The 27,587-nt window shown below is 44.7% G+C and overlaps 6 protein-coding genes across 9 annotated transcripts in view; 1 reads left to right on the plus strand and 5 right to left on the minus strand.

Annotated features, from left to right (window-relative positions):
* LOC118319624 (serine/threonine-protein phosphatase 2A 55 kDa regulatory subunit B gamma isoform) overlaps nucleotides 1-357 on the minus strand; it is a 19,526-nt gene extending 19,169 nt beyond the window's left edge. For 2 of the 3 annotated variants that reach the window (XM_035650148.2, XM_035650146.2), the window contains exon 1: nucleotides 1-357. This exon is cut by the window's left edge. The gene's annotated coding sequence lies outside the window, so the exon portion shown is untranslated. The other variant, XM_035650149.2, reaches the window with a different exon arrangement.
* Nucleotides 358-5,386: 5,029 nt separating this feature from the next.
* LOC118319244 (zinc finger protein 13) lies at nucleotides 5,387-9,050 on the minus strand. The gene is made up of 4 exons (XM_035649494.2): nucleotides 8,136-9,050; nucleotides 7,788-7,906; nucleotides 7,526-7,643; nucleotides 5,387-7,377 (listed from the first exon to the last, which is right to left on the minus strand). The coding sequence occupies exons 1-4, from the start codon at nucleotides 8,524-8,526 to the stop codon at nucleotides 6,380-6,382; spliced, it is 1,626 nt and encodes a 541-aa protein (XP_035505387.1). The 5' UTR covers nucleotides 8,527-9,050; the 3' UTR covers nucleotides 5,387-6,379.
* Nucleotides 9,051-9,217: 167 nt separating this feature from the next.
* Nucleotides 9,218-14,743, minus strand: LOC118319249 (zinc finger protein 761). 2 transcript variants are annotated; one of them, XM_035649502.2, is made up of 5 exons: nucleotides 14,462-14,743; nucleotides 13,735-13,968; nucleotides 13,311-13,438; nucleotides 12,637-12,697; nucleotides 9,218-11,540 (listed from the first exon to the last, which is right to left on the minus strand). In XM_035649502.2, exons 2-5 carry the CDS (start codon nucleotides 13,871-13,873, stop codon nucleotides 10,285-10,287), a joined length of 1,584 nt encoding a protein of 527 aa, XP_035505395.2. In that variant the 5' UTR covers nucleotides 13,874-13,968; nucleotides 14,462-14,743; the 3' UTR covers nucleotides 9,218-10,284. The 2 variants fall into 2 exon arrangements, with proteins under 2 accessions (XP_035505395.2, XP_035505394.2); XM_035649501.2 differs by having other exon boundaries at nucleotides 13,549-13,968.
* Nucleotides 14,744-16,445: 1,702 nt separating this feature from the next.
* On the minus strand, nucleotides 16,446-17,744 carry mif (macrophage migration inhibitory factor). Its single transcript, XM_035649507.2, has 3 exons — nucleotides 17,457-17,744; nucleotides 16,699-16,871; nucleotides 16,446-16,536 (listed from the first exon to the last, which is right to left on the minus strand). The coding sequence occupies exons 1-3, from the start codon at nucleotides 17,562-17,564 to the stop codon at nucleotides 16,470-16,472; spliced, it is 348 nt and encodes a 115-aa protein (XP_035505400.1). The 5' UTR covers nucleotides 17,565-17,744; the 3' UTR covers nucleotides 16,446-16,469.
* A 109-nt stretch (nucleotides 17,745-17,853) lies between these two features.
* Nucleotides 17,854-24,018, plus strand: si:dkeyp-121d2.7 (zinc finger and SCAN domain-containing protein 5A). Its single transcript, XM_035649493.2, has 5 exons — nucleotides 17,854-18,108; nucleotides 18,567-18,922; nucleotides 20,102-20,412; nucleotides 22,270-22,381; nucleotides 22,491-24,018. The coding sequence occupies exons 2-5, from the start codon at nucleotides 18,595-18,597 to the stop codon at nucleotides 23,513-23,515; spliced, it is 1,776 nt and encodes a 591-aa protein (XP_035505386.1). The 5' UTR covers nucleotides 17,854-18,108; nucleotides 18,567-18,594; the 3' UTR covers nucleotides 23,516-24,018.
* A 383-nt stretch (nucleotides 24,019-24,401) lies between these two features.
* Nucleotides 24,402-26,016, minus strand: LOC118319250 (endonuclease domain-containing 1 protein). Its single transcript, XM_035649503.2, has 2 exons — nucleotides 25,691-26,016; nucleotides 24,402-25,177 (listed from the first exon to the last, which is right to left on the minus strand). The coding sequence occupies exons 1-2, from the start codon at nucleotides 25,994-25,996 to the stop codon at nucleotides 24,572-24,574; spliced, it is 912 nt and encodes a 303-aa protein (XP_035505396.1). The 5' UTR covers nucleotides 25,997-26,016; the 3' UTR covers nucleotides 24,402-24,571.
* Between the last annotated feature and the right edge of the window lie 1,571 nt (nucleotides 26,017-27,587).

The following is a 27,587-nucleotide window of genomic DNA, read 5'->3' on the forward strand; positions in this document are numbered from 1 at the left end:
TATTGATGTTTTTGATTTATCATTTGGTTTAAAGAGATGTCAAATGATGGTGACATATGTCAATCACCAAGACATTCACTATTTACTAAGCAGAGAAGACACTTTACGAAAACTAGATAACGTTCACAATTCAGAGTCTAGTTTCAATCCTCAAAATAAGATTTTGTAACAGTATAGACTCCAGGTTACAATCCACACACCCAAACTTTGCTTAACATGATGACATTGCAATAATTTGATTTGATGTGATATAAATCCAACTGCTTAGAACCTACTGAAAGAGATACACTTGAATTCACACACACACACACACACACACACAGCGAGAGAGACAGAGAGCCTTCAGCATGGCAGTGGAGAGTGACATGCTGCCAGTGACAGTTGGTTCCATCACTGTGCTGGCTGCCTGCCATCAGGCTGTAACGACGCGACCCCCCCCCCCCAGCAGGGAATGAGAAGAGCTGTTTATCTGACTTACTCCAAGACTGCCAGCAGCGCCCTCCCCCACCCACTACTTGCCAATGGTGGGCAATGCTCCGCACACCACTGCTATATCTGCCCTTCTAACTGCCCCCCGCCAGCCTGACATCCACCACAAAGCTCTGCTGAGCCCACCCACTGTTTCACAGCTACAGCTCTACCTGTCGCCACATGTTCATCCCAGCCATATGCCACCAAAGTCCTCCTCTTGTTAAAACTATAAACCCATTAGGTTTGGTGTTTACCTTGAACTGATCTAATCTGATCGTCCAGTGTTGGGCCGTCAGTGTAAGACCTGACCCTTTTTCCAAACCCAAAGCAAAGAGGAAGAGACTTTTATATCGGTTGATCTAACTAGGTAGGATGGACAAAGCTATAAAAGCAAATTTGAATATTGCATATTTGTAATTATTGAGGCAAGATAATGTGAAGCGTAAAGTATCTAAAGTTTTATTGTTTGTCTTTTTCAGTTCATTTGGCAATTTTCCCTTTTCAATCTGTTGTGCACTCACAGTTTTGTAATGGCAAAGAAAAACAAATTTAATTGAATGTATTTGTATTTTTGCACTACTTTGAAGACAAAAACAGGAATTTTGAAGACCTCACATTGGGCTCTCACAAATTGAGATGGCTAAACAACAAACACTTTGAGAGGACTGCCTGTCTAAAAAGGGTTAACCCTAACCCTATATATTAGTGAGCTAAACCAGGTTTTAAGACGCTCAATTGGACAGAGCTCAGTGGTGATGGTGCTAGATTTGATCAATTCTATTATTTGTTTGTTTTTTGTTTTTATTAAAAATATACAGTATATACTGTATCTCAAAACCTGCTTTGGGAACTTCCAACGTGTCTGTCTTACTAAGGCCAGCATATCAGCATCCTAAAATCCAATCCTGCTGGAAAAAAAAGTGAAACAATGCAGCTACCACAACATAGAAAACCAAGCACAAACAAACACAACATTATCATCCAAACTCCCCACTGCCCTCACTGTCACTCTCTAATATCCTCATCATCATAACAGTCTCCATTAATACTATAATCACCCTCCTCACCCCTGCGTGTGGCAGATTTATTCAGGTACAGTAAGTCCAGAGCAGCTTGTCCTTATTAACCTGCCACGCCTGACCCTGGGCCTGTGTGGCAGCAGCCTCCAATCTGTCTCCCGTAGCGACCATGCCATTCAGCCATGAAGGCTTGGCCTCAGACTGGTCCTTGGTTACCTTGGTGACAGTGGAGTGGGACGACCTTCCATCCCGAAACGTCAGTTACCCATTTTTCCTGGAATGAATCTGTGAGGTTTATTGCGTCCTCACATCATCTCTCTCAGCAGTGATAGTGGAGAGACGGATTTCTTTTATGATGCCAGTCTTTGTGAGTAAGATTTTTTTGGTTCAACCAACAAAGTTGATTATCAAAGAGAGGGATGAAAAATCAACACAATTGTTTGTCATACAGCAGGTCATAAAACAGAAAATATTAGATAAAAATAAATCTAACATTGAACTTTCCCCACTTCAAATTCCCTATATTTCTCTCTCTCTCCTCAATTTCTCTTATTTCTACTGTCCGCATTAAAGGATAGATGGACACTCAATGATAGCATTTCTGTAACGTGACTTTTAAAATAATGGATCCACATATGTAACTGCACTATACAGTGTGCAAGAAAACTAGAGTCTCATAGCACAGTTCCTGATTTATAAATGGACTTCACCTTCTGTAGAGGGAGGGAGTGGACTGTTCAGGTCTTCAGTCCACATGATAATGATCAGCATCATTCATGTAGCACCGATGTGTCCAATCAGACGCAGCAATGCTTGTGAGTGTCTGTCTCTGTTGACCTGGTGCTTCTCTCCCTTTCCACCCCCACTCCACTGTGCAGACACGGGGTTGCTAAGCAACCCGAGAGCAGCCTACGGAGAACACGGACACACAGGCACACACACACACACACTTGAAAAACCTAAGAACTCTGAATGAGCAAGATAATGTACTCCCGCTCCACCCCTCCATCACGCTCTGTGACCCCCACAATGTGAAGAGAAGCAGTCAACCCCACTGCCTGGTGGAGATTTAACCCACTGACAGCTCTTCTGAGCCTTAGATGCACACACATGCACACACACGTGTACACATGAAGCCCAGTGACTGAGCAGAAATCTGTCCCTACACTCAACTGTTGGCATCACATACATAGAGTACATCCAAAACAATAGTGTGACAATCCCACCAAATTAAAAAGCTCATGTCATCACATCGTATCTACATCCACAACCTCACTTTGTATGTTACGATTGTGACAGATTACTAGTTGACTTAAGCCCGGCAGCCATGAAATCAACATTTCTCTACAGACAAAGAGCGTTAAGAGATGAAAGTTAAAAGCTGCGGCGTCTCCCCAGTCTAACACTATTAGCACATTAGGGGAGTGCTTAAATACAGTCAGCAGACGATGGATCAACTCACTGCCTTGAGCGGTAGACAGCACTGTAATCCCCTAAAGGGGGGGTTTCCACTACAGTAATGGCAACCCCCTATGAAACTGCGGGCCCCGGGGAGTGGTGGGACCAAGTAGATTATGAAAAGCATCGGAGAAATTCTAAACCCCTTACAGCCCCAACACACACAAGGAGACTGATCAGTGTGCTCATGTAAATATATTGCCATAACATGCATAAAAACACACATAAACATACCTGAAAAGAGTAAAGAGAGGTGTTCGCACATAAAAATGAACACAACACTTCATGAGGGGTTAATACCTTCTCTGTTTACGTCTGTATGACATGTTGGTCGAGGGGGGGTGTAGTAACTCGAGGGGATACTTTTACTCCTTGAGGATTATGGGATGGTGATGGAATGACTCCTTGGGTCAATAGGGCAAGGAGGTGGCAGGAGGCAGAGAGCGTGGTTTTATCCATTTATTTTTCCGGTGAATTAAAGCAGCTGCCTCGGGGTCACGAGAAATAAACCGAAACATGGTGCCCTGAAACTGGTAACGAGCACATTATAGCCTGATCCTCGCAGGAAAACAGATTGATAACACTATCGCTTGGTTATAAACACTGCTGAGGACGTGGCTACCTGACAGATATAGTTATTACATGTTGACTGTGAAAACAAACAGAACTGTTGAATTTATACTGAAAGCTGAAGAGGAATGGACTATGGAGCCATTAGACTCGTATCAAATTATTTTTATCTGGGTTTGCTCTGTGCCAGGGGGCAAAACCTGGGTATAGGCTGTAATATTGTTTTGAGAGGGGGAACTGATAAAAATATATTTAAACCTTACTTTTACTCAATGGTTTTCCCTCATGAACTCAGAGCAACAGTATTGTATAGTCCTTCCAGCCTGGTCAGCTGTTCATTTGTCGCCTATCTCCCCCCGAGGCAAAGCTGCTTAGCGAAGAAAGGAGATTATACATAACCAAATATATAAACAGAAAACACCACAAAGCCCGTGAGACCCTTGCTTATGAAAAGCACACATACACACAAACTTATTTTGAGACCCAAATCTGCGTATAGATTTGTTTTTTTTACGTGACCCCACGCTTTTATCCGCTCTTAAATACAGCACTCACATAGTACATTCACCTAAAAGATCGGTAAGAGCGGGCAGCTTTACTCAGTGGGAAGTCAATCCTCTCACATTCAGTGGTCCATTTACACAAACACACACTTTACCCCGATTTGACATAAAAATCCATAAATGTAACTGTAAGAAAGACATAACCATTAAAACAGTTGGTCTCTCTCACTGTCCTGTATAGGTGTCAGTGTTGGGTTGGCCTTTGATTGTGCACTATTAAAACTGTCATTTTTATAACGATGAGCGTAAAAACCCAGAGGGAGAGACAGACACAGGTGACCTCTGGGGGAGGGGAGGTCAGCGGTGACGGTCACTGAATGTAATCTTTCTATGAGCAAACCAAGGCGTCAGCAGCCTGGGGAATAAATACATATGCAGGCACAGACACACACAGCTTGGCCTAGCCTTGCTCAGCAGTCGAGACTGTGTGAAAAGAGAGTGAGTGAGAGACGGGAACAGACATCTCAGCAAGATCAACACATCCCACGTGCTCAAATCATCTTTATGCAGGTCTATATGTAGGTTAAAAAAAAAATCACTGATGTGTGTTTTTACACAGCAACATTTCCTCCTAATGTGATCTCATTCAAAGTAATCGGGACACCATCCAGTGTTCTTGCTTTGTGTGGAAAAAAAATTAAGATTAGCCAAAGCTCATAGATGATGTGTGTAGTAAATCAATCTAGCTGTGTAGTCCTTTTAGTGCAATATTCCCTCTGTGTGTATCCATACACCAAAGACTAAAGTAGGAGGAGGGACAGTGAAAGGGAAATAGTTTCCAGGGAGCAGCAAATCATTTCCAGGCTGAGGATCGAGCACACAGAGTTAAATATGACAATGCATTTGACAAGGAAGCATCGATCAGTGCTGCGTGAGCGTCGGGTTGAAGAAAGTGTAGAGCGTGTTATTTGTCACTGTCAGAAGTAAACAACTGACAGAGGAAAGCTGAAGAAGCAATGAAATAAAAGGGTTTTCATTCCAAGCTCTCTAGACCACACTCAAACATGGTGGGTGGAGGTATTACACCTTCAATGCAAAGTGCCTCGCCATTAAACTACCAGAAGAACATTCACAGATTGTCACAGTGGAGGGCTAGTAACAGCAAGAGCAAAAGTCCTACTAAAACCATGATACCCACTTTCCCTGACTAACTCAAACTGCTGACGCCACGTGAGCTTTAGCTGATCAAAACGAAAACACTGGATTCACTTCATCACTTACATTAAAGTGACATGCAGAAGGAATGTGTCGGGGCTGATGTGGAGGGGAAGAACAATCAAAAGGAGCTGCTCAATGTACATGAGAGGATGTGAATATAGTTTAATGACAGACTTGTCATTGTACTTTGCAAGGTGATTGATGAAACTACAGCCTTGCATGCAGGAGAGAAATGAAGCTTTGTGCAGGTAAACACATTATTCCATCAGAGGTGTGATGACACAAGGCACATCGAGTAACAGAAATGTGAAAATACAGGGCAGACTAAAAGATGCCGAGAGAAACGCCTTTACCAATAATCTATTTTTCAATAATATCCCCAAATCATTTCTACAAATCATCTGCATGTTCACACTGCCCCCTGGTGTCTGTCAAACAATAGTGCAACAGTATTAGATTGTGCCGATGCATTTATGTTTTCGACCTGAGGAGAACAAAGAGTTTGTACATGAGTATATTATTTAATTTCACTTTGCAAAAACAGTTAGAACATGAAGCGCAATCCTTTGACAACACAGTTATGTACTCTTTGCAATAACATTTCTATTTTGAAGCACAGTGTAAACACATTTGAGGAGATGGGCAGTAGATGAGCACAATTTTGAAGGAAGAGACGTGCTATCCTACCTCTGCATGCCACATGTCTAAATCTAATATCATTCACATGTCTTTGTTGGCTTCATGAAACACGCCATATTGTAGTTCTTTCACCTGAAGTAATGAGATGGAAATCAGATCTGCTCAGTGACAGGGAAGAACACCATTGGAAGATACGGTCAACCTGGAGAAAATGTTTCTTTTAATAACATCCAATATTTCTTATTTGTTGCTCATTATATCCAGTCAATAATAGTCAAATACAAAACTCTCCCTTTTAGTGTTGCCCATAATTCTGACACTAATCATAACTGAAAATAAATTGAAGGCACAAATAAAATCTATTTGATCTTTTACTTCAAACTTATTCAGGCATTTAGTGATACGTTCAGGTGGGGCACAATAGACAGCCCTGAAGTAAGCTCCTCGGCTTTGTCAACAATATTAAAGTGCAGACTTATTATTATTTTTATTTTAACCTTTTCAGATGGGATTAGGGCCTATGTCAGGCTCCTGCTGATCTTCCATGTAGTAGGGGTCTCCTTGGTGGACTCTGTGATTGTGCACCCTCAGGTTCCCCCTGTGAGCAAATCTCTTACCACACTCTGTGCAAGCAAAGGGCCTCTTCCCCATGTGAACATCCCGTTGGTGGGCACGCAAGTTGCCACTGCGGGCAAAACGTTTACCACACTGAGCGCAGCCAAAGGGCCGCTCCCCTGTATGTGTGCGAGTGTGCACTGTCAGCTCAGAGGGAGTGAGGAAGCTCTTGTCACAAAACTGACAGGGATGCAGTCGGACTCCTGTGTGGCGCAAAAGGTGTCTGCGTTGGTGGGAGGGGTATGTAAAACACTTGGCACAATACGGACAAGTGTAAGGTCGTCCATTGCCTCCACCAGGAGCTGGAGGGTGGCTGAGGGCATTCGTGTGCCGTAGTGTCAGTGATTGTGAGTTGGACTGTGGTCGGAGAGGGTCTCTGTTGCCCAATGTAGTAACACGCCGTGTGTGATTGATGGTGCCTCTCCCTACCCTGTCATCTCTGGCTCTCCATGGTGATTCACCAGAGGGAGCTGGGGGTTGATCCTGTCGAGCCTCTCTCTGCCCGACGCCCTGGCCTTCCACTGAGTTCTGATTGGAGTTCTGGTTCTCAGGCTCCTGGTCCAGGAAAGGGAAAGTACTATCGTCATCTTCATTGCTGGTCTCGTCAGAGACAAAACCAGGTCGGAAGCAGGATGCATCTCTGCCAGTGCTGCTGCTGCTGGCGGGGCCAGGGCAGCTGGTGCCATCTGTCTGCAGATTATCCAGACCGGACATCCCACCTCGGGTTGCATCCAACCCTGGTAACCACTCACCTGGTTGAGCTAAGCTTGGGTCTGGCCTGGGGGAACAGCGTCCGGTCTGAGAGATTGAAAGAAAAGGGGTGGAAGCTTGATCCTGGAGGGGTCTGTGGTCTGTGCTGCGACTGCCCTGATCCCAATGAGACACTGCAGAGAAATGAAGGGGAAAAAGGAAAATTGACACACTTTCTTCTCAACACCTATATTAAATAATCTTACACTGAAAATAATTCAGAGCTCATCTTGTCCTAGCATAGGAAGGCTTCAGCAAGTGAAGAATGTAATAAGTTATTACATTTGGCCTTGGCTTGTGTGACAGAGAGGTTATCTATCTGCCTCTGGTCCCCCGGAGCAAGTCTTCCCTCGACAGCCTGGACTGCGACCGACCCCAGAGCAGGCCGTGATCCAGCACGCTGTGAAGAACAGAAAAAACAAGTCAGCAAGCCAAAGTTCAAATGTCACATGGTGCTGCCTGTAAAGAAACCATGTAGGTTTTAATACTTCTATTCATTGTGCAGCCAACTCTTGAATCACAGAGAAGCAGGGCCAGGTCTGACCTCATGTTTTACTGCAGCTCCATCCTGGCCTGTCGCCTCCTCTTTCAGCCCGCTGAGGCTCAGGCTGAGTCCTTCTGCTTGGTCAGGGTGAGAAGACACATCCTTTCCCACACTCAATCCTGTGCAAGAAAGTCAAAGGTGGTTGGTTATCAGTTCAATCTCTAGTGCAAGTTCAGTAGTGGAAGGACCAAAAAAGGTTAATGATTGATTGATGGATGGGTCTGGCATACAGACCAGGACACAAGATTACTTTTGTCTTGAGTGTTTACTTTTCTGACCAACAACAACAATCAACGTAGCGAGTTGTTCCTTTTACTCCTGCAAAAAGAAACGAGTCGGCTGAAATACCTGCTCCTGTCAGCGCCTCTCTCCCTCCCGACGGCACATCGGCGTCCTCCCTCCCGCCGCTCTTCGCCCTCGGCCTCCTCTCGACCTTCTCCAGCCTGCCTCGGAGGACGGAGATCTCCTCGGTCTTCTGCAGCAGCTCCGCCTGCTGCTCGCACAGGCTGCCCTCGAAGATCTTGGCGATCTCGCACACGGCGGCGGCGAGCAGCGAGTCCATGACGGTGGCCAGCTGCGCGTGGAAGGCGCTCCGAGCAGACTCCATGGCGCTCGGGTTCACCGGGGACGGTTGAGAGTCCAGCGTCGGTCTTCTTCTTCGCCTCGCCTCCGGGGGCAGCTGGGGGACACCGTGGCTACCACTGTTCACTCCTCTGCCCTGGCACCTAGGCGCTGCCATGGGATGCTGCCATGCTGGAGTAGCTATGTGGCGATTTTGTTTTGTAATATCAACAAAGCTATGGTGTCAATGCAACCTGCTTTATTGTGAAGGCTTACGCTACGGCCGTACACGGTGAAGACATGCAACGCAGTGCAATGTATGAAGTCCGTTTGCATAACATAAACAGATTAACATGATTTACTTGTGGTCAGCTTAAAGAAAACACGTTGTAAACAAGTGACGCAGTCAGCGGTTTAGCGTGTGCTAGCTAGCGTTACCTGTGGCTAGCGTGTAAACAAGAGACCCAGTGAAGCGCGGCCGCCGTTAGCCTGTTTCAGGTCGCACCGGGCAGATAAGGTGGAGACGACCTAACGTCGCGGGTCGGTAATTGCTCTCGATAGTCGTCGGGGAAAGTAACTCGACAAGTTTAGATACAAAATCCATGAAAAACACTTCAAAATCAGTGATCGTTCACTCTTCGTCCAACAAGCAGGTTCATGTCAGTGACGTGATCATGGCACAAGTCTCGCGAGAAGAGCTGAGTGACGTAGGCGCTGCAGATAAAAACCAAACGAGATCCCAAGTTGGTTTTTTTGACTTTTCGATTAGTCCCTTAAATTCAAAATTGCATGTTGGTACTCCACCTCGACTTAATTCAAAATGCACTGCTTGAACGAAAGAACAAAAATCAGCCATTATTGCTCAACAATTTGTAAAACAAAGTGTAAAATATGAATTTTATTGGGGTATTGTCAATGTCTCAATCAAGCAACACCATTATAACCCCCTTTCATCAAAGACAAACATAACAATGGGCTTGTCAGACAAGACGACAACAATAAGTCAAAACTACTACTGGAACAATTTAAAAAAACAATAATATAAATAATAAAAATTAAAAAAAAAACTGGAGAGCTTGTTTCAGAACTCAAGCACCAGATGAGAATAACAACCAAACTTTATATCCTAAACAGTGAAATATGTTTGGGGATATCTGTCAAATAACAGGACAGACAAGATAACCAGTTACATTTGGTCAAAGCAATGGAGTCAGCATCGGACAAGTTGAATCCCAAAGTCTTGAGTCCACAACCAAACACATCCCCAGAAACTCTGGGACTTGTTTAAAACTGTGTGCCGTAGTTTCTCAAATTCTGCTAAAACCTATATACATAACACGACAGTGTAGCCTGTGAGTAAAAAAATAGACAAGTGCATACAGTACGTAACTGAATATTTACTCTCCATAAATACAAACGGGGTTAGGATGCAGCTTCAACCAAGGTGGCAAATGTTTTTGTTTACTACACCATTGTAGCCAGTAATGTAGTCAAAGAGTAGGTCTGCTTTAAGGCAATATTGGTTGTACATGGTATTCACCTAATTAGTCCAAAACACATTCCCATCAAAATATTCTCCACTTTCTTAATCTAAATTCTCAGTACGTCTCCATCACAACACCAAAGTACATTCACCCTCAAAGGTTTTATCCAAAACAAGTTAACAGTGGCAGAACAAGAGTACTTGGGGATGGACAGGACCTATGAAATATTTTATTTAATCATTTCTTATTTACCAATCAGAAGGTATCTTGCAATACACAACAATGCTGGCACAATATTTTTTCTTTTACTGTTTTAATATGTGACAGAAATGTTAAATCTCAAATCAATTGGGAAGAGCACACGTTCAGGCTTTCAATGTCCGCAGACGGGTGATATTAACTTCATGCCGGTTTTGCCTTGGCAATGCTCCATGTGGTTCCTGAGGCGTCCCTTAAGGAAGAAGCCTTTTCTGCAAACCTTGCAAGGCATTAGGTTGATCCCTCTTACATTTAGACACGTGCCTATTATATTTTGCTTTTGACGGCAATACCTTATCACACTTCTCACACTGGATCGATGACAGAGGATTACAGCACCTTTTTCTGTGCGTATATAGCTGGTGATAAGTACGAAACTTTGCAAGACACTTCTGACATTTGATGGGCCTCTCTCCTGTGTGGATGCGAAAGTGTTCAATCAACAGGTGCTTGGCTGATGTGAACTTCTGACATGTTAAACAGATGAAACCTTTCGAGGTTCGTACACCCATGGTTTGCCATCTGTGACTCGGCTTCATGTCTGAATTGTGTCTTCTCCGAACATTGTTACGGCTGATTGTGCGACTATTGTCTTTGCTGAGAGAAATCGAATCCTCTAGATTATCTTCGGTGCCAGGAGGGACGGTCCATGTAGGATCTCCTTTTGCCTCACTGGAATTAATTTGGTCCCTGTGCATTCTCAACATGTGTTTTTTGAGTGACTGCTTAACGCGGAATTTCTTCTGGCACACAAAGCAAGGATACGGTTTTTCGCCAGTATGAACGCGCTCATGCTCCTTGAGCTTAGAGTTTGAAGGGAAAGTCTTTTTGCAGAATGCACAGAGGTACTTTCCTGTGGATCCATCATTATGAATCGATGATTCACTGTGGTTGCCAGAAAGTGGTGAGCTTTCCTTTTTAATGATCACCTGCTTGTTGCTTGGTGAAGTCGCTTTTTCTTCACCACAGATCTCGGGTTTTGGAGTGTCTGTGGGCAGTGCTCTCTTTGCCAACATTTTCTTGAGTTTTTTGCAAGATAATTTATGACACTTCAAAGCACTTGGAAAAAGGAACTCTTTTTTGCAAGCTCGGCACCTCTTGTGTGATCGTATGTGCACCCTTCTTCCAAAGTCGGTATCAAATAACTTCTTGCAATACTTGCAGGAATACCTCTCCGCACCATCACTTTCCACTCTCTCCTGTTCTGTGGATTCAGATTTGGTTGTTCCCTCCTCTCTTCTGCCCTTCACAGTTTTATTTTGCTCTTTTGCAATTAAATTTCTGCCTCTTGTTCTCACACCTACACCAGCTGTTTGGTCAGAATATACCAGTTTGATGTCTTTGAGTAATTGGTTCATGTCGTTTCTCATTGGCCTACGTCGTATTTCTCGTTTGTGAGTTGGTAAGCTGTTGTCCTGAGTGTGCATGTGTCTCTCGTTTAACGCGGAACCTGTGACAGAAACAGATTGCAAACAAATTAAACTGTGATCCAATGAAAAATCACAGATGACATGAATATAATATATAACTGATTTAATAAGATGACAGCAAAAGGATATAAAAAAAAAACAATTTGGCTGCATTTAAAACTTTTAATGTTGATACTACTGGGATGTTTCATTTGAATGGTAGGTTCACCTAGTTAAAAAAAAATAAAACATTTTTTGTACCTAGGCTTGGTGACACTGATTTTATTAAGGCCACTGGTTTCTCTGTCATCACACAAACACAGAGGACTGCAATAGAATTTGTAATGTCCTGAATGAATACTTGAGATAAATTAAACTGCAACACATCTTTTCAACAGTGACCCAGTGACAGCGCTGATAAACGTCAAACAACAAGTCGACATGATGGCAATCCCGTTCAACCTGCATTACCTCTGAATAGCGGTTGTACACATCTTCTCAAATAATCTCTGTGCTTCTGAATTATGAACATGAATGGTGGTGTCTTAAAATGCAAGGCCAGTTAGACTCTGAACAAATAACACTAATGGTGGTATGTTTAATTGAGGTGAAAAAAATTTGCTTGTTGCCCCTGCTGTTTTATCTTCCATAACCACAACATTAACAATACAGTAACCTCAAGCGTCAGCGTACAGCTATGATTACACTTAACAAAACCACAAAAACAAGATCTCAAGGAGGATATTGTGGTGAAAGCAAGGGAATACTCAGCTCAAATCTGACCCTTAGTGCATATTAACCATATTAAAAGCAAGTATACATGTATACATCAGAACCTGCACTATAGATATCCACAGAGAAGTTATCACTAAACCAAATTTCAAATAAAGAAATAAACCCAGCATGAATCACTTGTTTCTGTGGATTATCCAGATTTATGGGAAAATGTTTCGGAAGAGGAAGCTGCTGCATTTAAAAACAAAATCTAATTTCTTGAATAATAAACACTGCAAATTAAATTCTTCTAAAAAAAAATGTAAACATAGAAATAAGGCAATTAAAATCTTTATTCTTATAAGACCAAATGTTTACTGCACAACATAGTAAATGTAAGAATTAGTTAAAAAGGAAACCCACCTCTCCTGGATGTCATGACATCCTTCCTTAGCTTGTCGGAGTGAATGTCACAGTCAGTCACCTGTAACACAAAAATTAGTCATTATACTGTATCTCTAATGAATAACAATGCAACGCCATGTCTACATAGGCAGGCTATAGTGAGATGAATTCTCTGGATGTTCTAGCTCTTTAAAACAGATCTGAAGGAAAAGCAGCCTAAAGTGACAGGTTGAATATTTTCTAGCCATCATGAAAAGGAGTCAGGAAGTCCGGACAGAGCATGTAAGTGTAACTTCCGCCTTTCCTGCAAATTACACAAGAGTATATAAGGTCACATCATACAGAAAAGATCCGTCATTCATAACAGTTCATCTGGTCAACATCCCCTGAGAACCATTAATGATTCCAGTGCAACAGTCAAGGACGACTGCGTTTGATCCATTCATGAAAATGAATCATATTTGCAGCAGCCAATCACACTCATCCTGTTGTCTTCTGCAGCACCACAGCTCACCTCTTAAGCTGAACCTCTTGTATGCAACTGCATTACACTGCACATTTTATTTAATTTTTTTTAGTCAGTCTCTTCAGTCGACATAAATCAACAGGTTGTCATCAGCAGCTTTCTGTGTTGGTGTATAATGCCAAATTTTAATGTCACCTCATCCAGACGTTCACCTTCAGTTACACACCTCCTGCTTGATGATTGGAATGCGGCACAGTGGAATCAACAGTGGGCGAAGTCTTACACTGGGACACACGGCATCGTCTTGCTTGGCCACGGTGTCATCGCCCAGGGGAGCACACCAGTCGTCGGGCACTAAGCAAACAGACATGATCAATCTGTATAAGTAAGTCAAAATGTACGTACATTATATTTCACACAAAAAGGTGACATATTTTGTCATGTTACCAATTTTAACACTTTACCTTCAAAATCAATCTCTGGAACATCAGAGGTTGGTACAAGTGGGTTCACAACAACTCCAAGCTCTCTTTGAGTTTCACTCATCTGCGTTTCATTCACCTCCAATAATCCGTCACCTCCACACTCACGCTCTCGCAGCTTGATCTCTGCAGTCTGTAACTTTACTTTAAGGTGAGCGACCTCTTCACCTTTCTGCGCCAGCTCCATTTGATGGCCGCGTAGGCTGCTCTCAAAGATCTTCATTACTTCACACACGGCTCTCCTCAGGACTGACTCCATGGCTGTGTCCAGCTGGGCCCTGAAGCCTCTTGTCAAATAGTCGGACATCTTTGAAGATGGGGCTGTTCAGCAGCGTACAGATGTTCTTGATCGGGAAAGTCTTGTGTGATGCTTTACGGGTCCTTTCACTTATCACTTACCCCCTGAAAAGGGAGATAAAAAGTCAGGATAGGGTCAGATACATAACAGCACCTTGTTCTTTTAACAGGGACAGAGGGTGTACGCTCACCCACACTGGGTGAGCGTCCTTGTCTGAAGGTATGCATTACCTGGGGCAATGGGGTATTGTATAATGTATATGATATCAGCAGTGCCACGTAGGCAATATCAATATACACATGAAAATGTATACACAATTAGCAAAACCAGGAATGACCTTACCCTGTGATGCTAGCACACTTGTTAAGAATAAACCATGTTTTCTTTCATCACTTATTTTCACACAACCGTGAGCTAACGTTGGCTCTGTTCGTCATTGTGTGCATGTACATTACACTCTTGGCGGAGGCTGTTGACGCTACACACATGCTGCCATTTTAAAACTCCAAGACACGCCGCAACGACGAAGACCGCAAAAGTTCAAAGTTAGCAAAACGTTGATGTTGAACATGGCGGGCCACGGATAACGTTACTAACCGTTTGGCAGGAGAAGTGCTCGGACTTTGTCCGCGGCGGTTACTGGACGGCAGCTTTGACTGGAGCACGGAAACGCGTCGCACGAACAGCGAGCCCGCTCGTCCGCACCGGACATCGAAATATCACGTCACCCGCGTTCGTTTCCAGTTAATGACACACAGTGTAACAGTCACACGACAGGCCGCCAGTCCGCCATTTTCACTCAAGCCGCTGCACAAGAGGGAGGGAAAAGTACGTCATTGCAACGTCATTCTTTCGCCACTTCCGCTTTCTTCCCCCCCTCCTCCTTCTTCTTCTTCGTCTGATGAGTTTCCGGCAGGCCTTATCACCGCAGAGCGTAGTGCTGCCCTCCCATGTGCCCTCCACAGAGGCTGTGGCTCACATAGCTAGAGACGGTCGGTCGGCGTCTCAATCCCAGCTTCCCCCTGTCCGCATGCGTGCCGATGTGCCCTTGGGCAAGACACTTATCCCTAAATTGCCTCTGGTGGCTCTTCTGGCAGTGTATGAATGTGAGGATGCGTGACTTGAGTGGTCGACACGACTAGAAAAGCGTTATATGAGTACATTCCTTTTCCCATTTTCCAACAGGTTTAAACAATTATTTCAGATTAAAATAAAGCCTTAAATGAGAAAAGACTAAAAGCCCAGATTTTACAACACCCTGAATAACTGTTGCCTTTCACTACTGTATCAACTATGTGAGAATACAGCGTGTTGGACTGATTTCAAATCTCCACACTGACACCCACGTCCTACTTCTCCTCCTCCTCCTTCAATATAATATTTAGTATGATCTTGCAAAACACAAATGATGAACTCCTCATACTCAAAAAAAATAGAATATTGAAATAATCCTCTGCATTTGTTTTCCCTTCTGTCCTAAAGGTAGATATCTTGAGGTAGAGACTATTCTTTATTTGCCCTTATAAAACATTCAATATGGCAACTTACTTCTGTCATCTATATCATCTTATCAAATACTGCTTTCTTCATCTTCAGTGATTATTGGAATTGGGTTTCAGATGGTGTATAGCATTATGCCAACTCTACTAAAAACCACAAAACAATAATTTGTCAGAACAAATATTTGTCATATTTCTGCTAATGTTCTACTATAAATAAACGCATACACCAGCTACAAAACAAGGTGTATAATATAAGATACTGAAATACATGTACATAACATAAAGGAGATAAAGGGATCAAATATATCTCATCACAGGTATTCATAGTAATATATTGCGTAGTTTTTCTGTATACTATATGTGCAAAAAATAAAACAAGCCTCTTAACAGTTGGCAAGAAATCAGTAATGCGAATAAATGTGGGTATCAAAACTTACATCTTTCACTATGTTAGTGAATAACAGGTAAACAATAGCTTGTTGTAATGTCAGCCCACAGCTCACTGTGGTCCATCAAAGTACAATGGGTATTCAGTTGTGACCGAGGCCGAACTAAGGTTTTCTGTCTAAAGGTGTTTCTTCACTTTTTATATTAAGCTTACCTTAAAATGATGCTCACACAGTTGAGATGCTCTGGGAGGTGATAAGTCAGTCAATAGGCCTTTTTTACGGAGGTCATCTCTTGACATGTCACCTTAGATAATGCATAGGCGTAAATAATGTTCTTATTATGGTTCCAAATTTATTTAGCTGCAACAGTTTGAGGGTTCTGCTTTTTTTGCATCAGAGAGCCATTGTTACTGCTGTTAATTGCATCTGCAACGTTTTCCAGAGTTGAATCATACAACAAAAACCAAGCTTGGAAAAAGCACTGTGTCATTGTGAGGCTGAAGAATCAAGACAAAAATTAATTCATTTATTTTTTGACAGTTTGCTTTATTGCGTTTAAACAAGGAAAGGATCAGCGCAAAGCTAAAGGGTCCTCCTAAGTGGTTTCCAAACCATTCGAAAGTGTCTGCCTTTTCTTTCCGTCACTCTTCATTATGCTCATACATGTTACAAAATACTGGAATGATTTTACATTTCAGTGTGTCGACCTCTATCTTAGGCAAAGGTTGTGTTGTTCCAGGCCACATGGGCTGCATCCATGTCTACAAAATTAATATAAATCCTGAAATAAGACACAAACAGAAATGGGTTAGTGAGATTGGATATTAACAGTGAGCAGTGTACACAAGATACAGGAGTGTCTGAGTTTTTGTGTCTGTCACCATGCCAACTTTACTTATCAAACTAAGCAGCGAACAAACTGGTGGATGAGTGCATGTGCTACCTGTCGGGAGAGATGCCCAGGTGTTTGTTGAGGAGTCCACACAGGAGTTTAGAGTATTTCTTGTTGTGAGCGCCGCTGATCTTGCCAATACTGGTGAGAGAGCAGAGGGCACAGGGGTCTCCCTTTCCTCCAAACATCATCATTTGGTCAGGGTTGATGTGCACAGCTATGTACTGGTATTCAAAAGACAGATACACAAAATAAAAGTCAGCCCACACTGGACAAATCAATAGTGGTTTGAGTTTTTGAGGATCTTAGCCTTTTTTTTAGGCTGAATGTAACATTGAAGTTTTGGCATTTTAAAGAGGCAGGTGCATTTTAAATATAGATGTCCTTTAATTTTGAGATACTATGTCATTATTTTGAGAAGGTTTCTCATGATAATAAGGAATTTTCTTTTCATCCAAATGGTGCACATTACAGTGGTGTACAGAATTATTATTCAAAGCAGGGTATTGTTATACATCTTCAAACACTGCTTGCAGATGTGACTCATTTGTATATGAGCTCAACCTGTGGGTTTAGTGAACTGGTCAATCATTAGCCCACGTAAAGCTATTAAAATATCAGTCAAGACTCTGTTTGCATATTTGCACAAGATGACAGTCTCATTCATGAGATAGAAACATGACGGAAATCAGGCTTCGTGTGCTGGTCGGAGTTAACTCGTATTTGACGATGCTCATTGGTGGAAAGAAAAGAAAAAAGGATTTCGTTTCACAGACAAGTTCTGCAGGACTGAGCTCACCCTGGCCTACCTGTGCAGGTTTGCCCATTTCTTTGGCCAGCTCCTCCGTGGCCTCGGACAGCAGGGCCGCCGGCACGTCGCCTTTGGCCACGTTGGTGTTCACCACAAACATCGGCATGATGACTCCTGTTTGGTTCTTCTCCCTGACTCCGCTTCGCGTGTGACAGTTGCCTTCGCACGCAGCAGACGCAGGCTCACACACGACCGGAAGTGGAGTAGAGTAGACTACACAGACATCAGCTCTCTTGCTCTCAGTGCAATGACAACATCGCCTCCATCCATCCCGGAAGACACTGGTGATGACACACAAAACTATGTGTGTGTGTGTGTGTGTGAAATCTCATTGCGTTTTTTTTTCGTTCCTGGGTGCGGCAGTGTAGGGTCATTACGGTACCGCGCATGCGCAGCGTCGCCAGGCATCACGAAGCGCTGCTGAAGGAGCCGAGAGGGAAAACACAGGCAGTGAGAGAGAGAGAGAGAGAGAGAGAGGGAAGGAAGAAGGAAGGAAGGAAGGAAGAGAGGGCAGAAGTTGGATGGTGCCTTTCTTTGTCGCCGTGTCTCTGCGTCCACGAATAACGACCGAGCTCCGCCGTGACCCGTGAAGTCGTAACGTCGGTCGCCGTGTTTTTGTGTCCACTCCTCCGGCTTCCATCTCACAAACGGTGCGTATACAAAGCTAAATTAGCTACGAGGCTAGCACGTTCACTTTAACACCGCGCGGACCGAGGCTGCTGCCCGTCCTCTACTTTGACCAGCGCTGCTGGACGTCGATCGATGATTCAAGTTTACCAACAAGCTAACCTGTATTTTGCATCTGTTGTACATGATCAATAATCGGTATGTGTGTTAATTGAACGGTAATAGACGTGGAATAACCATTGTGTGACAGTGTGATTCGCTGAGCCGTGTTTGCCTTTGCTGTCCACAACCAGCAAGTATGGACGAATAAAGTTGATTGTTCTCACTGAACATCGATTATTTGGGTCTAGATTGGGAATGTACAGCGGCCACAGCTGCTCGACAGCTCGAACTATGTGGAACTTTCGTGATCCGACTGGTGAAAAACTAAATGCAGCGACGATCGAGACAATAACACAACCTGTCACCCAACCGTCACCAGGTCCCTGGCCCCTGTTCCGGGCACGACCATGGAGGAGACGGTGAGCACGTTCGAGACGCATCTGACGGCGGTCATGGACAGTCTGATCCGAGCCTCCGTCTGCGAGATCTCCAAACTCTTCCAGGAGACGGTGAGCGGCTACCTGGTGGAGCTGTCGCTCAACAGGAAGGAGAACGACGCGCTGAAATTGCGCCTGCGACTCACCGAGAACAAGCTGAGGACCGAGCGCATGTACGGGATGGGCTGGGCGGCCAACCGCCGCAACGCCGGGCTGGCGGCGTCGGCGTCGGCGGAGGAGGGGGAGGCGGAGGCGGAGGGGGCGAGAGGGAGGAAGAAACGGAAAGTTGAGGTGGCCCGTAAGTATCACAAATGGCGTGAGGAGGGGGGCCTTTTCCCTCCCAATCAAAGGGGGTTACATCACCGTTAGATTGTGGCATGTATAAAGCTGCCATTACTGTTAAATGACACCACAGTGAAACACCCGACATGCTTTAGTGTGGTTGTGTTGGTTTTTTTTTTAATGTGAGAAACTGGGTTCTTGCTGTGTAGTCGTCAGAGCTTATGTGAAGACGCACTTGTTTTGTTGGAAACCATCTGGCAAGAGCTGATCTCTCCCTCCCTCCTTCCTCTCTCCCTCCCTCCTCCTCCTCCTCCTCCTCATGATCGCTCCCTCTGTCCTTCACCTCCCCCTCTCCTCTCTCTCTCACTGCATTCTGTCCCTCCCACTCCTCTGTGCTTTCCGCTCACCCTCTCCCTCCCTCCCTTCCTGCCTTGCTCCTCTCCCTCCCCCCACCTCCTTCACTTCTCTCTGCAACTCTTACCTCCTCCCCTTCCCGCTCCTCTCTCCTTCACGCCCCCTCTCCTCCTTTCCTCTCCCTCCGCCCCCACCTCCTCCTGCTCTGTCCTCTCCTTCATCACGTTGCACACACACTCCCCCTCCCTCCCTCTCTCCTTCCCTCCCCGGCCTCCTCCACTCCACTCCTCTTCCACTCCTCCGCCGCCACCACCATAATTACACACTCTCTCTATGCTTCGACTTCTCCTCTATCTATCTCTCTCTCTCTCTCTCTCTCCTCCCTTCACCTCTTTATCACCCCCTCCTCCCTCTCATCCTCCTCTGGGCCCCACTTCTCCCTCACTTCTCTGTCTCTGACTCCTCTCTTCCCTGTCACATGTTTTTTCGCTCCTTTCTGCTTTCTTGTGTGTCCTTCTATGCCCCCTCTCTCCTCACTCATTCATCACGCCCCCTTCTCCTCCCCCTGCTCCCTTCCCCCCAAACTCCCCTCTGCTCCTGTTCTCCTCTGCCTCTCATATCCCCTCCTCCTCATCTCCCTCTTCTCCACCCTCTTCTCTCCTTCATCTCTCCTGGCCTTCCAATCATCTCCTCCCACTGATCCCCCCCCCCCCCCCCCCCCCACACACACATATTTCCTTCTCTCTCTCCTTCCTGTCTCCCTGCGCCCTCCCTCCTTACTTTCTCCTTCCTCTCTCAACCTCCCTCCCACCCTTCCTTTATCTTCCTCTCTTCTCCACAGGAGGCAAGTCAAAGAAGGGCCCGGCAGCAGCCTATGGCAAAGGCTGGCCTGGAGGTGTGTGGGAGGAGGAAGAAGGAGGTGGAGGTGGCAGTGGCGGCGGCGGCGGCAGTGGTGGGGGAGGAGGAGGAGGAAGTGAAGGAGCTGTGGGGATGATAGCAGGAGCAGGAGGAAGAGGGGGGAAGGAGGCCAGGGAGATGTACCTCGTCCAGTTCCCTGGGGATGAAGAGGATGAGGAAGGGATGGTGGAGGACGAGGCAGGGGAGGGCAGCCTCAGCGGTGAGGGGGAGGAGACGGCCAACATCAAAGAGGAGGTGAGGGAGATGGGCTTTCTCAGAGGAGGAGGAGGAGGAGGAGTAGGAGGAGAAAGTGGCACAGCATCTCTGCACTGCTCAGCAGCTTCATATAGAACGAGAGAGAATGTAGACAAGAAAGGAGAGCGATAATACAGAGATACAGGAAGAGTTTGCTTGTGTTCTAAGCCATCAAATCACTGCACAGATGTAGTGGATAGAGGGAAGGCCACTGATTTGATATTTCGCTTCCAGAGAGCCCCGTTGAGTAGGGCTCTCCTCATTTTAAGTGCAACAAGCTTTAGGGTAGAAATACAACTGGTAGAGTTGAACAGCTGTTTGCTATTCCACCTCCAAGTGGCAGGGCACCAGTTGTAGGATAAGGTGGCCATCGGCCCCTTGGCTACTCTTTGTGCTCCCTCTTACTCAGAAGTAATTTATTGCCATATTTAAAAGTGTGCAATGAATATAATGTGGCCAACATGGAAAAACTTAGGGCACACTGGCATCATAAAAATGGCTACTGAAAGGGTAATTTAGAGATCATCTCCAGGTGGTCCCAACCTGTAGCTTTCTACACCAACAGATACAACATCTGTAGCTGTACAGAACATCCCCACATAGTCACTGATCGAACCACTGTGCAATGCTCAAGAAAACAAAGCCCGAAAGATACACTTAACACAGCAGCAACAAGTTAAAACAGCAATCATGCAACAGCAGTACAATCATAAACACATATTCCTATCTGTGAGGAAGTTTTTATTCCTCCACGCTGGCAACAGCCGTGGCTGGAGGCATGGTGATGTTTAGGTTGTTCATCCGATTTCCATCCTTGTGAATGTGATATCTCAGGAACATCTGCTGCGAATTTCATTATATCTGGCACCATTGTCCCCCTGGGACTCGAAGGAAAAATTAATAGAATTTGGTCTTTTTGGCCTTAACTCAAGATTCATAACGCTAATTATGATACAATTTAACATACAGTGTAACATAAAAGTCTTGAAATTTTATATCCACAAGAACATGAGCAATTTTTTTGGCCATTATTCAACACCAAGAATCTTGTAACCATATTTCAGCATGGCTGTTTGGCAGAACCAGGGCGGTAATTCTAGTTTTCCCTTAATGAGGCTGGTAAAATCACTTAAATGGACACTGGGGACACGTGACTCAGCCTGTTTTGGCCCATCTGTGAACCCCACTCCCTGCTGGCAAAGTGGTAAATGGTCATTGTGCTATATCAGTATTCGGAAATACTGACTGTAGTTTCCTTCCTCTTATAAGCTGCAGCAGTGACATTGCTGAGGTGTCCTCGTTTTCTTTAATACATTCTCTGAACTGTCCGAAATCTTCCTCCAGATTGGCAACTCGTGTCTCAAAAATATACTTGTACAGAATAGTACAAGAAGTCTGATTCAGCTCTGTAAAAAGTCTGAACCTATTCGCTTAAAGTCACATTAGGAGGATTCAGCTGCTTGTTTTTCTCTCCTTTTCTGTTCCTCTGTGTCCATTTTATAGTTTTGGAGACACAGTTGTAGAAATGTTTTTTTGAATCGCTCAAAAAAACAAGTTTAAAAAAAAGAAAAACCCTAAGGCTATTCAGAGCTTGCAGAATGTGCCACTAGTCTCCTCTTAAAGTCTTTCAAAGTGTTTTCACGACTACCAAAACAGATTTAAGAAATGTATAACCACTCACACAGCTTTTATTCCAGGTGCTTTGTAAAAACATATGAATTGGTAGGATCATGACGTATAGCTATGATGAGTGTTTCATGCATGTTAACAAGACACGTTGTTATTCTTACTATGAATAAATATTTTCTGCCAAGTTACAGTTGTTTGTCATATAACTCTCTATGTTTCTCTATGTAGTTTGCTCGAACAGAAGGCTATCAACCTGCCTCTCTCCGGCTAATAAAGGAGGCTTTGAAGATGGACCTGTCCAACCAGAACCTCCACAGTGGCTCCAGAGCCCAAAGCGAAGGTAATGAGCCCAGGACACTGATGGAGGGAGGTGAAGTTAGTGAAATGGCCAAAGACCAATAGTTTGAGAGAAAGAAAATAATCTCTCACTATCTCCCCTCTTTACTCAGGAGACCTGTCGGATCATCCCCCGACCCTTCATCCAGGAAAGACAGAGGAGGAGGACTGGGAGGTGGGCTCATCATCAGAGCCGTCAGAGGGCGGCATGACCATGGATGAGCTGAGGGGCCTGGAGTCTGCATTGAGGGCTGAGAGAGGCCGCGAGCAGGCTACCATGACGACTTCCCAGCCGGTTAGCCCTGACCCAGTGGTGAAGCGAGTCAGCGAAATCCGCTTGGCACCCAAGTACATAGGTCTTGACGGCTTGGAGCAGGATGGAGAGCTGGAGCCTCAGCCGCCCACCTTGAAGAGAGAGGACCAGATAGGGAAAGACAGCGTGAGGGCCGGAGTGGAGCCGAAGTCAGGCTTGTCGAAGAAGTTGAGAGAGGGCGACCTGGAAACAGTTATGACCCAAGAGGATGCCGTTGAGCAGGGAGAGTCGGACCCACCCCACTTGTCTGCGCCTGGGAGTGTTGGTGAGAGTGGAGGGGAAGAGGAGGGTGGTGGAGACCTGCTCCACTTCTGTCCACAGTGTGGAGGAGGCTTCACCTCAGAGGCTGAACTGGAGGAGCACCCGTGTCCACTAGGAGGCGCCCATTTACAGAGCAGTGGGTCAGAAGACAGTGTTTTCCCTTGTGCCCACTGTGGCAACACATTCAGCCATGCTTGGGCTCTTAAGAACCACGAGTGTGCCTGCGCCGCCGAGCGGCCGCACTGCTGCGAGATCTGCGGGAAGCGCTTCACACACTCACGCTCACTTGAGCGCCATCATCTGGTGCACACGGGCGAGAGGCCGCACCGGTGCCAGCAATGTGGACGCACCTTCAGTCGTCTCGGCAATTTGGAGCGGCACCAGAGGATCCACACGGGGGAACGTCCGTACGGGTGTGAAGCGTGCGGAAAGCGCTTCAGTCGCGTGGAGTACTTAAAGAGACACCAACTCATACACAACAGTGAAAAGGCCGCACTCCAGTGCTCCAACTGCGGAAGAGGCTTTAGTGATGTGGAGCAACTGAAAAACCACCAGTGTTTTTAGAAGCTCTCCCTCAGCTCTCTGGCAGAAATGCAAAGAAACAGACAGATTTTTAATTGAATGTGGTAGAATTCAGGCGATGAATGTGACTGTTACATGCTCATCCTGTTCTCAGTGATTCGCCTCTTTTACACTCTGACAGGATGTGAAGTGAAAGTGACTTGAAAATAAAGAACCAGACACACGTGCGGGGGATTTTTGTTGAGTAAATGAAGAAGGCATAGCTGAGAGGGAGACAGTTTTATACGGCGTTTCTCTGTAGGAGGAGAAACAAAATCAATCTCAGACATCCAGTCTTTTTAATTGGAGGTGTTCTCATTTGTATGTACAAAGCTTTTACTTATTTATGATGATCAATTAATTGTAAATTGTTTTTATCTTTTTGTTAGTAATTCACTCATGTTAAATCTTAACCCAGGCCTTGTTTTCCTCTGACAATATTATTGACGGCTTGGTGTTTTGTATGTTTGTGTTTGAACATATGAAGAAATAAATATTTAAATTCATCAGACGGCTCTCCACATACTTCAGACTTGATTTATTGGAAAACTGTTGGCTTAGGGAACTTGTTACAAGATCACTTTTATCAGAAATTCCCAACCATCATGTGAAAATATATATTTAATGGTCTGTGTTTGACCAGCCACTAGGGGGCGTTTGTGTGCACTTGTTGATCACTGGACACCCATGAGAACCGGGGCTTTGATACATAAACTGTGAAACGGAATGCTAATGCTGAAGCCCTGTCATTCTCTGTTCCTTTCCCTGCCTGTCAAACAGACTGATTTGCACGTTCAACTTTATTTTCAGGATATCCGCCCAACTCCTTCGAGGGCATCCGTCTCAGAGCATCACCCTGGTATTGAAGATGTATCAAGATGACACTGACTGGAGGGAAAAGCGTTTATTTCATTTCATTTCACCAATCAAACTCATCATCTCATTCAGTGATTAAAGAGACAGTTAGGAAGGTAGGTCTTGCCAAAAGTTTTTAACATCTTGATTCTGACCAGACGTGGAGGAACTACAAGTCACTCAAGCATTTCTTCTTGTTCCTTCTCACTGACACTGTCCAGCAAACAGACTGATGGGCATGGACAGCCGTTGTCTCAGGATGCCCTCCAGGGTCTCTAAAGTCATTCGCCTCACATCATAGCCTCGCACTGACTTCCTCACCTTGATATTAACTGGCACGATCTCCTCGCCACTGTCGCGGTCATTTCTTCCCACTGCAGCATATGTGGGGAAAAATGGCTGCACAGACCCAGGAAGGTCAGATTTGTAGGATGGACAACAATAGGCAGACCACATGTACTCAGGAACAGACACCCGGCTGTTGATCCAGCGCGCTTCTGACTTATATGGCATGGCCCCAGTTATCACATACATCGGCCCCACGCAGAACGCTTTGAATTTTCTCAACACTTCCCTCTCCAGACCGTTCCAGGGGCCAGAGTTGGAGTCTGCACGCTGAGGGACGATGTTAGTCAGGGTGAAGGTGGCCTTGCGGTCCTCTATCGTCTTCTGGTGCATGCTGGGATTGAGGTGGCCTTTGGTGAAGTTGGAGTTCCTGTAGTCCTCGAGCACCGCCTGGGTCTCGATCACATTCTGGTCCACAGGTATGTTGAAGGGTGACATCTCTGAGCTTGCACGGGAAAACGCCAGCTTAAAGACAGGGAGGGAGGAACAGGGAAGCCTTTAAGGGTTTTGCTGCTTAATGATACTTTATACTGTTTGAAATGAAAAGCCATGTGAGAGCAAAGCCGTGCATCTTTCCTTTCATTACCTGAGAAAAAAGTGTGTGACAACATTTTTGAATTCACAGTTCATAAGAGGGTTCCTATCCTTCTGTGCTACGATAGTAACGCAGTGACCACAATGACACTCAGATTGAACAGAAATTTCCAGTGTACATCTTCTCATGATGCCTTAAAGTTGTGTGCATTTCTTTGGGACACTTAACTCTAAACTTTGATCATAATATCTTTTAGAACACTTAAAATTCACTGACCCCAAGGGATGACCTTTCTTGCTTTACTTTAATCATGCCACAACACTTGTTTGTCCAGAAAATCTTAGCATATCTCAACACATCTTAACCAATAACACTGAACAGACATCTTTAATCTTGAAAGGAAGAGGTTGCTCGTAAGCAGCAAACATTGTTTTTGTACGTACCTGTGGTTCATACATCCAAGTGCTATCGGGGCGTTTGCCATCTGCAGGGCCAAGTGTGTACGCAGAGTACAGTGGAGCGCGATGCTGACGGTTATACAGGCTGGCAAAGTGATATTGGTTTTTGTGGCGCTGGCAAATTGGCTGGTATCCTGCTTCATTGATACCCTGTGGAGGAGTCCTGTCATGGAAAAAATCAAGGCAGCTGGAAAAGTCTTTGTCGACCTCTCCGAGGACCAGGCCACCAAACCAATGTAGGAGAAGGAGCAGAGCTCCTGTGGAGAATTGTAGCATCTTCCTTTGAGACATCCTGCACAAGAGAGCAGCAGTATATATATATATACATCTGCTGGAAAGGGACGTCAGCAAACACAGACTTCCTCTCTGAGAAAAATCCAAAGTTGAATAATTATAATTATATATTTCTGTCGTGTCCATTCAGCATCTGAGGTTTCCTCTTATTTATACTTGTAGCAGGAACCTTGTGGGGGACATTTTTAACCCACTCCCAACCCCCGTTTACGACCAAACTTCCCCTGCTACAATATCTGGCGGGCTAATTTCTGGGAAAGAATGGGGTGGCATGTCCTTGTTTTATCAGTCAGCTGAGGTAGAGACCATTTCATTTCAAGTATATAATCTTTTGATGCAAAGCAACGAAAAAAAGACGCTGCGCCCGACAACCTGTAGATATCTTCTAGTTCCAGCTCTGCGCAATGCAAACAGTACCTGCATTTAAGCATTACTGTCTTAAACCTCCTCCATGACTTCTGATATTTATTAGCAGTAATTCCTTTACTGATATCACATAGACACTCTTCTCTGCGGTTTGTTGGTTTCTGTATGATCTCATATTCTTTCTCTCTTTGAGACTCCCCTCATTGTGGGAACCAGAGAAATATTCTGAAAAAAGAATTTAAAGCTCCGTATTCTGTACAGTACATGGCACTTCTGTGATTTCACAACTGTCCCCCCTACAGTACGCCCGTGGGGTTTTTTTCCCCTTTATGTGCGTCGTGTATTAGTGGGAAATCCTCTGTTTCAGTTTTTTTGAAAAAATGTACATTTTACTGGAGCCTTTTAAGGAATTGTTAGATTGTGGAAAGCTAATGAACAATTGGGAAACTAACGATGTACATAGCAAATAAAGGTGATGAGGTGCCATTTAGAATCAATGAGTTGACAGCTAATACTGATACTTGTACCACGCACAACTTTATCATAGACAATACAAAAACTATGAAAGGACATTTAGTCTTCGGTCCTGAGGAGAGATTCCAGGATTTGAACAAAGAAACAAAGCAGCACAAACTGTGCACATTGAGACGTAGGTGGTGGACTGTACATCATGGCCATCTAGTGTGCACTTAGAGGTACGACTAACTGGGAAACAAAGGGATCATGGTCAGGCCGGTGAAACGGATCATTGCACTGTGAGTCACAACGCTGAACTTACAGTCATCGGTGATGATGTGTAACCTGTGGATGGCCCGGAATTACCATAGTTTTTTTGTTTTTTTAACAATGGTTTTTGTTTCCACACAGCTCCTGAGTCTCACTTACAGTGAATTGCTCTGTGTCAGCAAGTTTCCTTTCTTCTTCCTTGTTTAGTGTTACTGACTCAGTACCCTGCAGCTAGGGTGTGTTTGGGAATTTATATTGAACATGTACCTATCTGAATTAAGTCTGAACTCAGTTTCGCTCTGATGCACAGTTAACGAGTGAAGCATATGGCATATAAGCATATTCTCTTCCCAAATGGTCCTTTACAATAGAGTTATGGTAATAAACACAGTTAGTGTGTGTATATGGCATATATTGATACCAACTTGGCCAATTATTTTCTAATAACAGGGTAAATGAGGAGCACAAGCAATGAGTAAAACCAAAAGTTTGTTTG

This window comes from Scophthalmus maximus, chromosome 9 (genome assembly GCF_022379125.1).
Source record: "Scophthalmus maximus strain ysfricsl-2021 chromosome 9, ASM2237912v1, whole genome shotgun sequence".
Taxonomy (NCBI): domain Eukaryota; kingdom Metazoa; phylum Chordata; class Actinopteri; order Pleuronectiformes; family Scophthalmidae; genus Scophthalmus; species Scophthalmus maximus.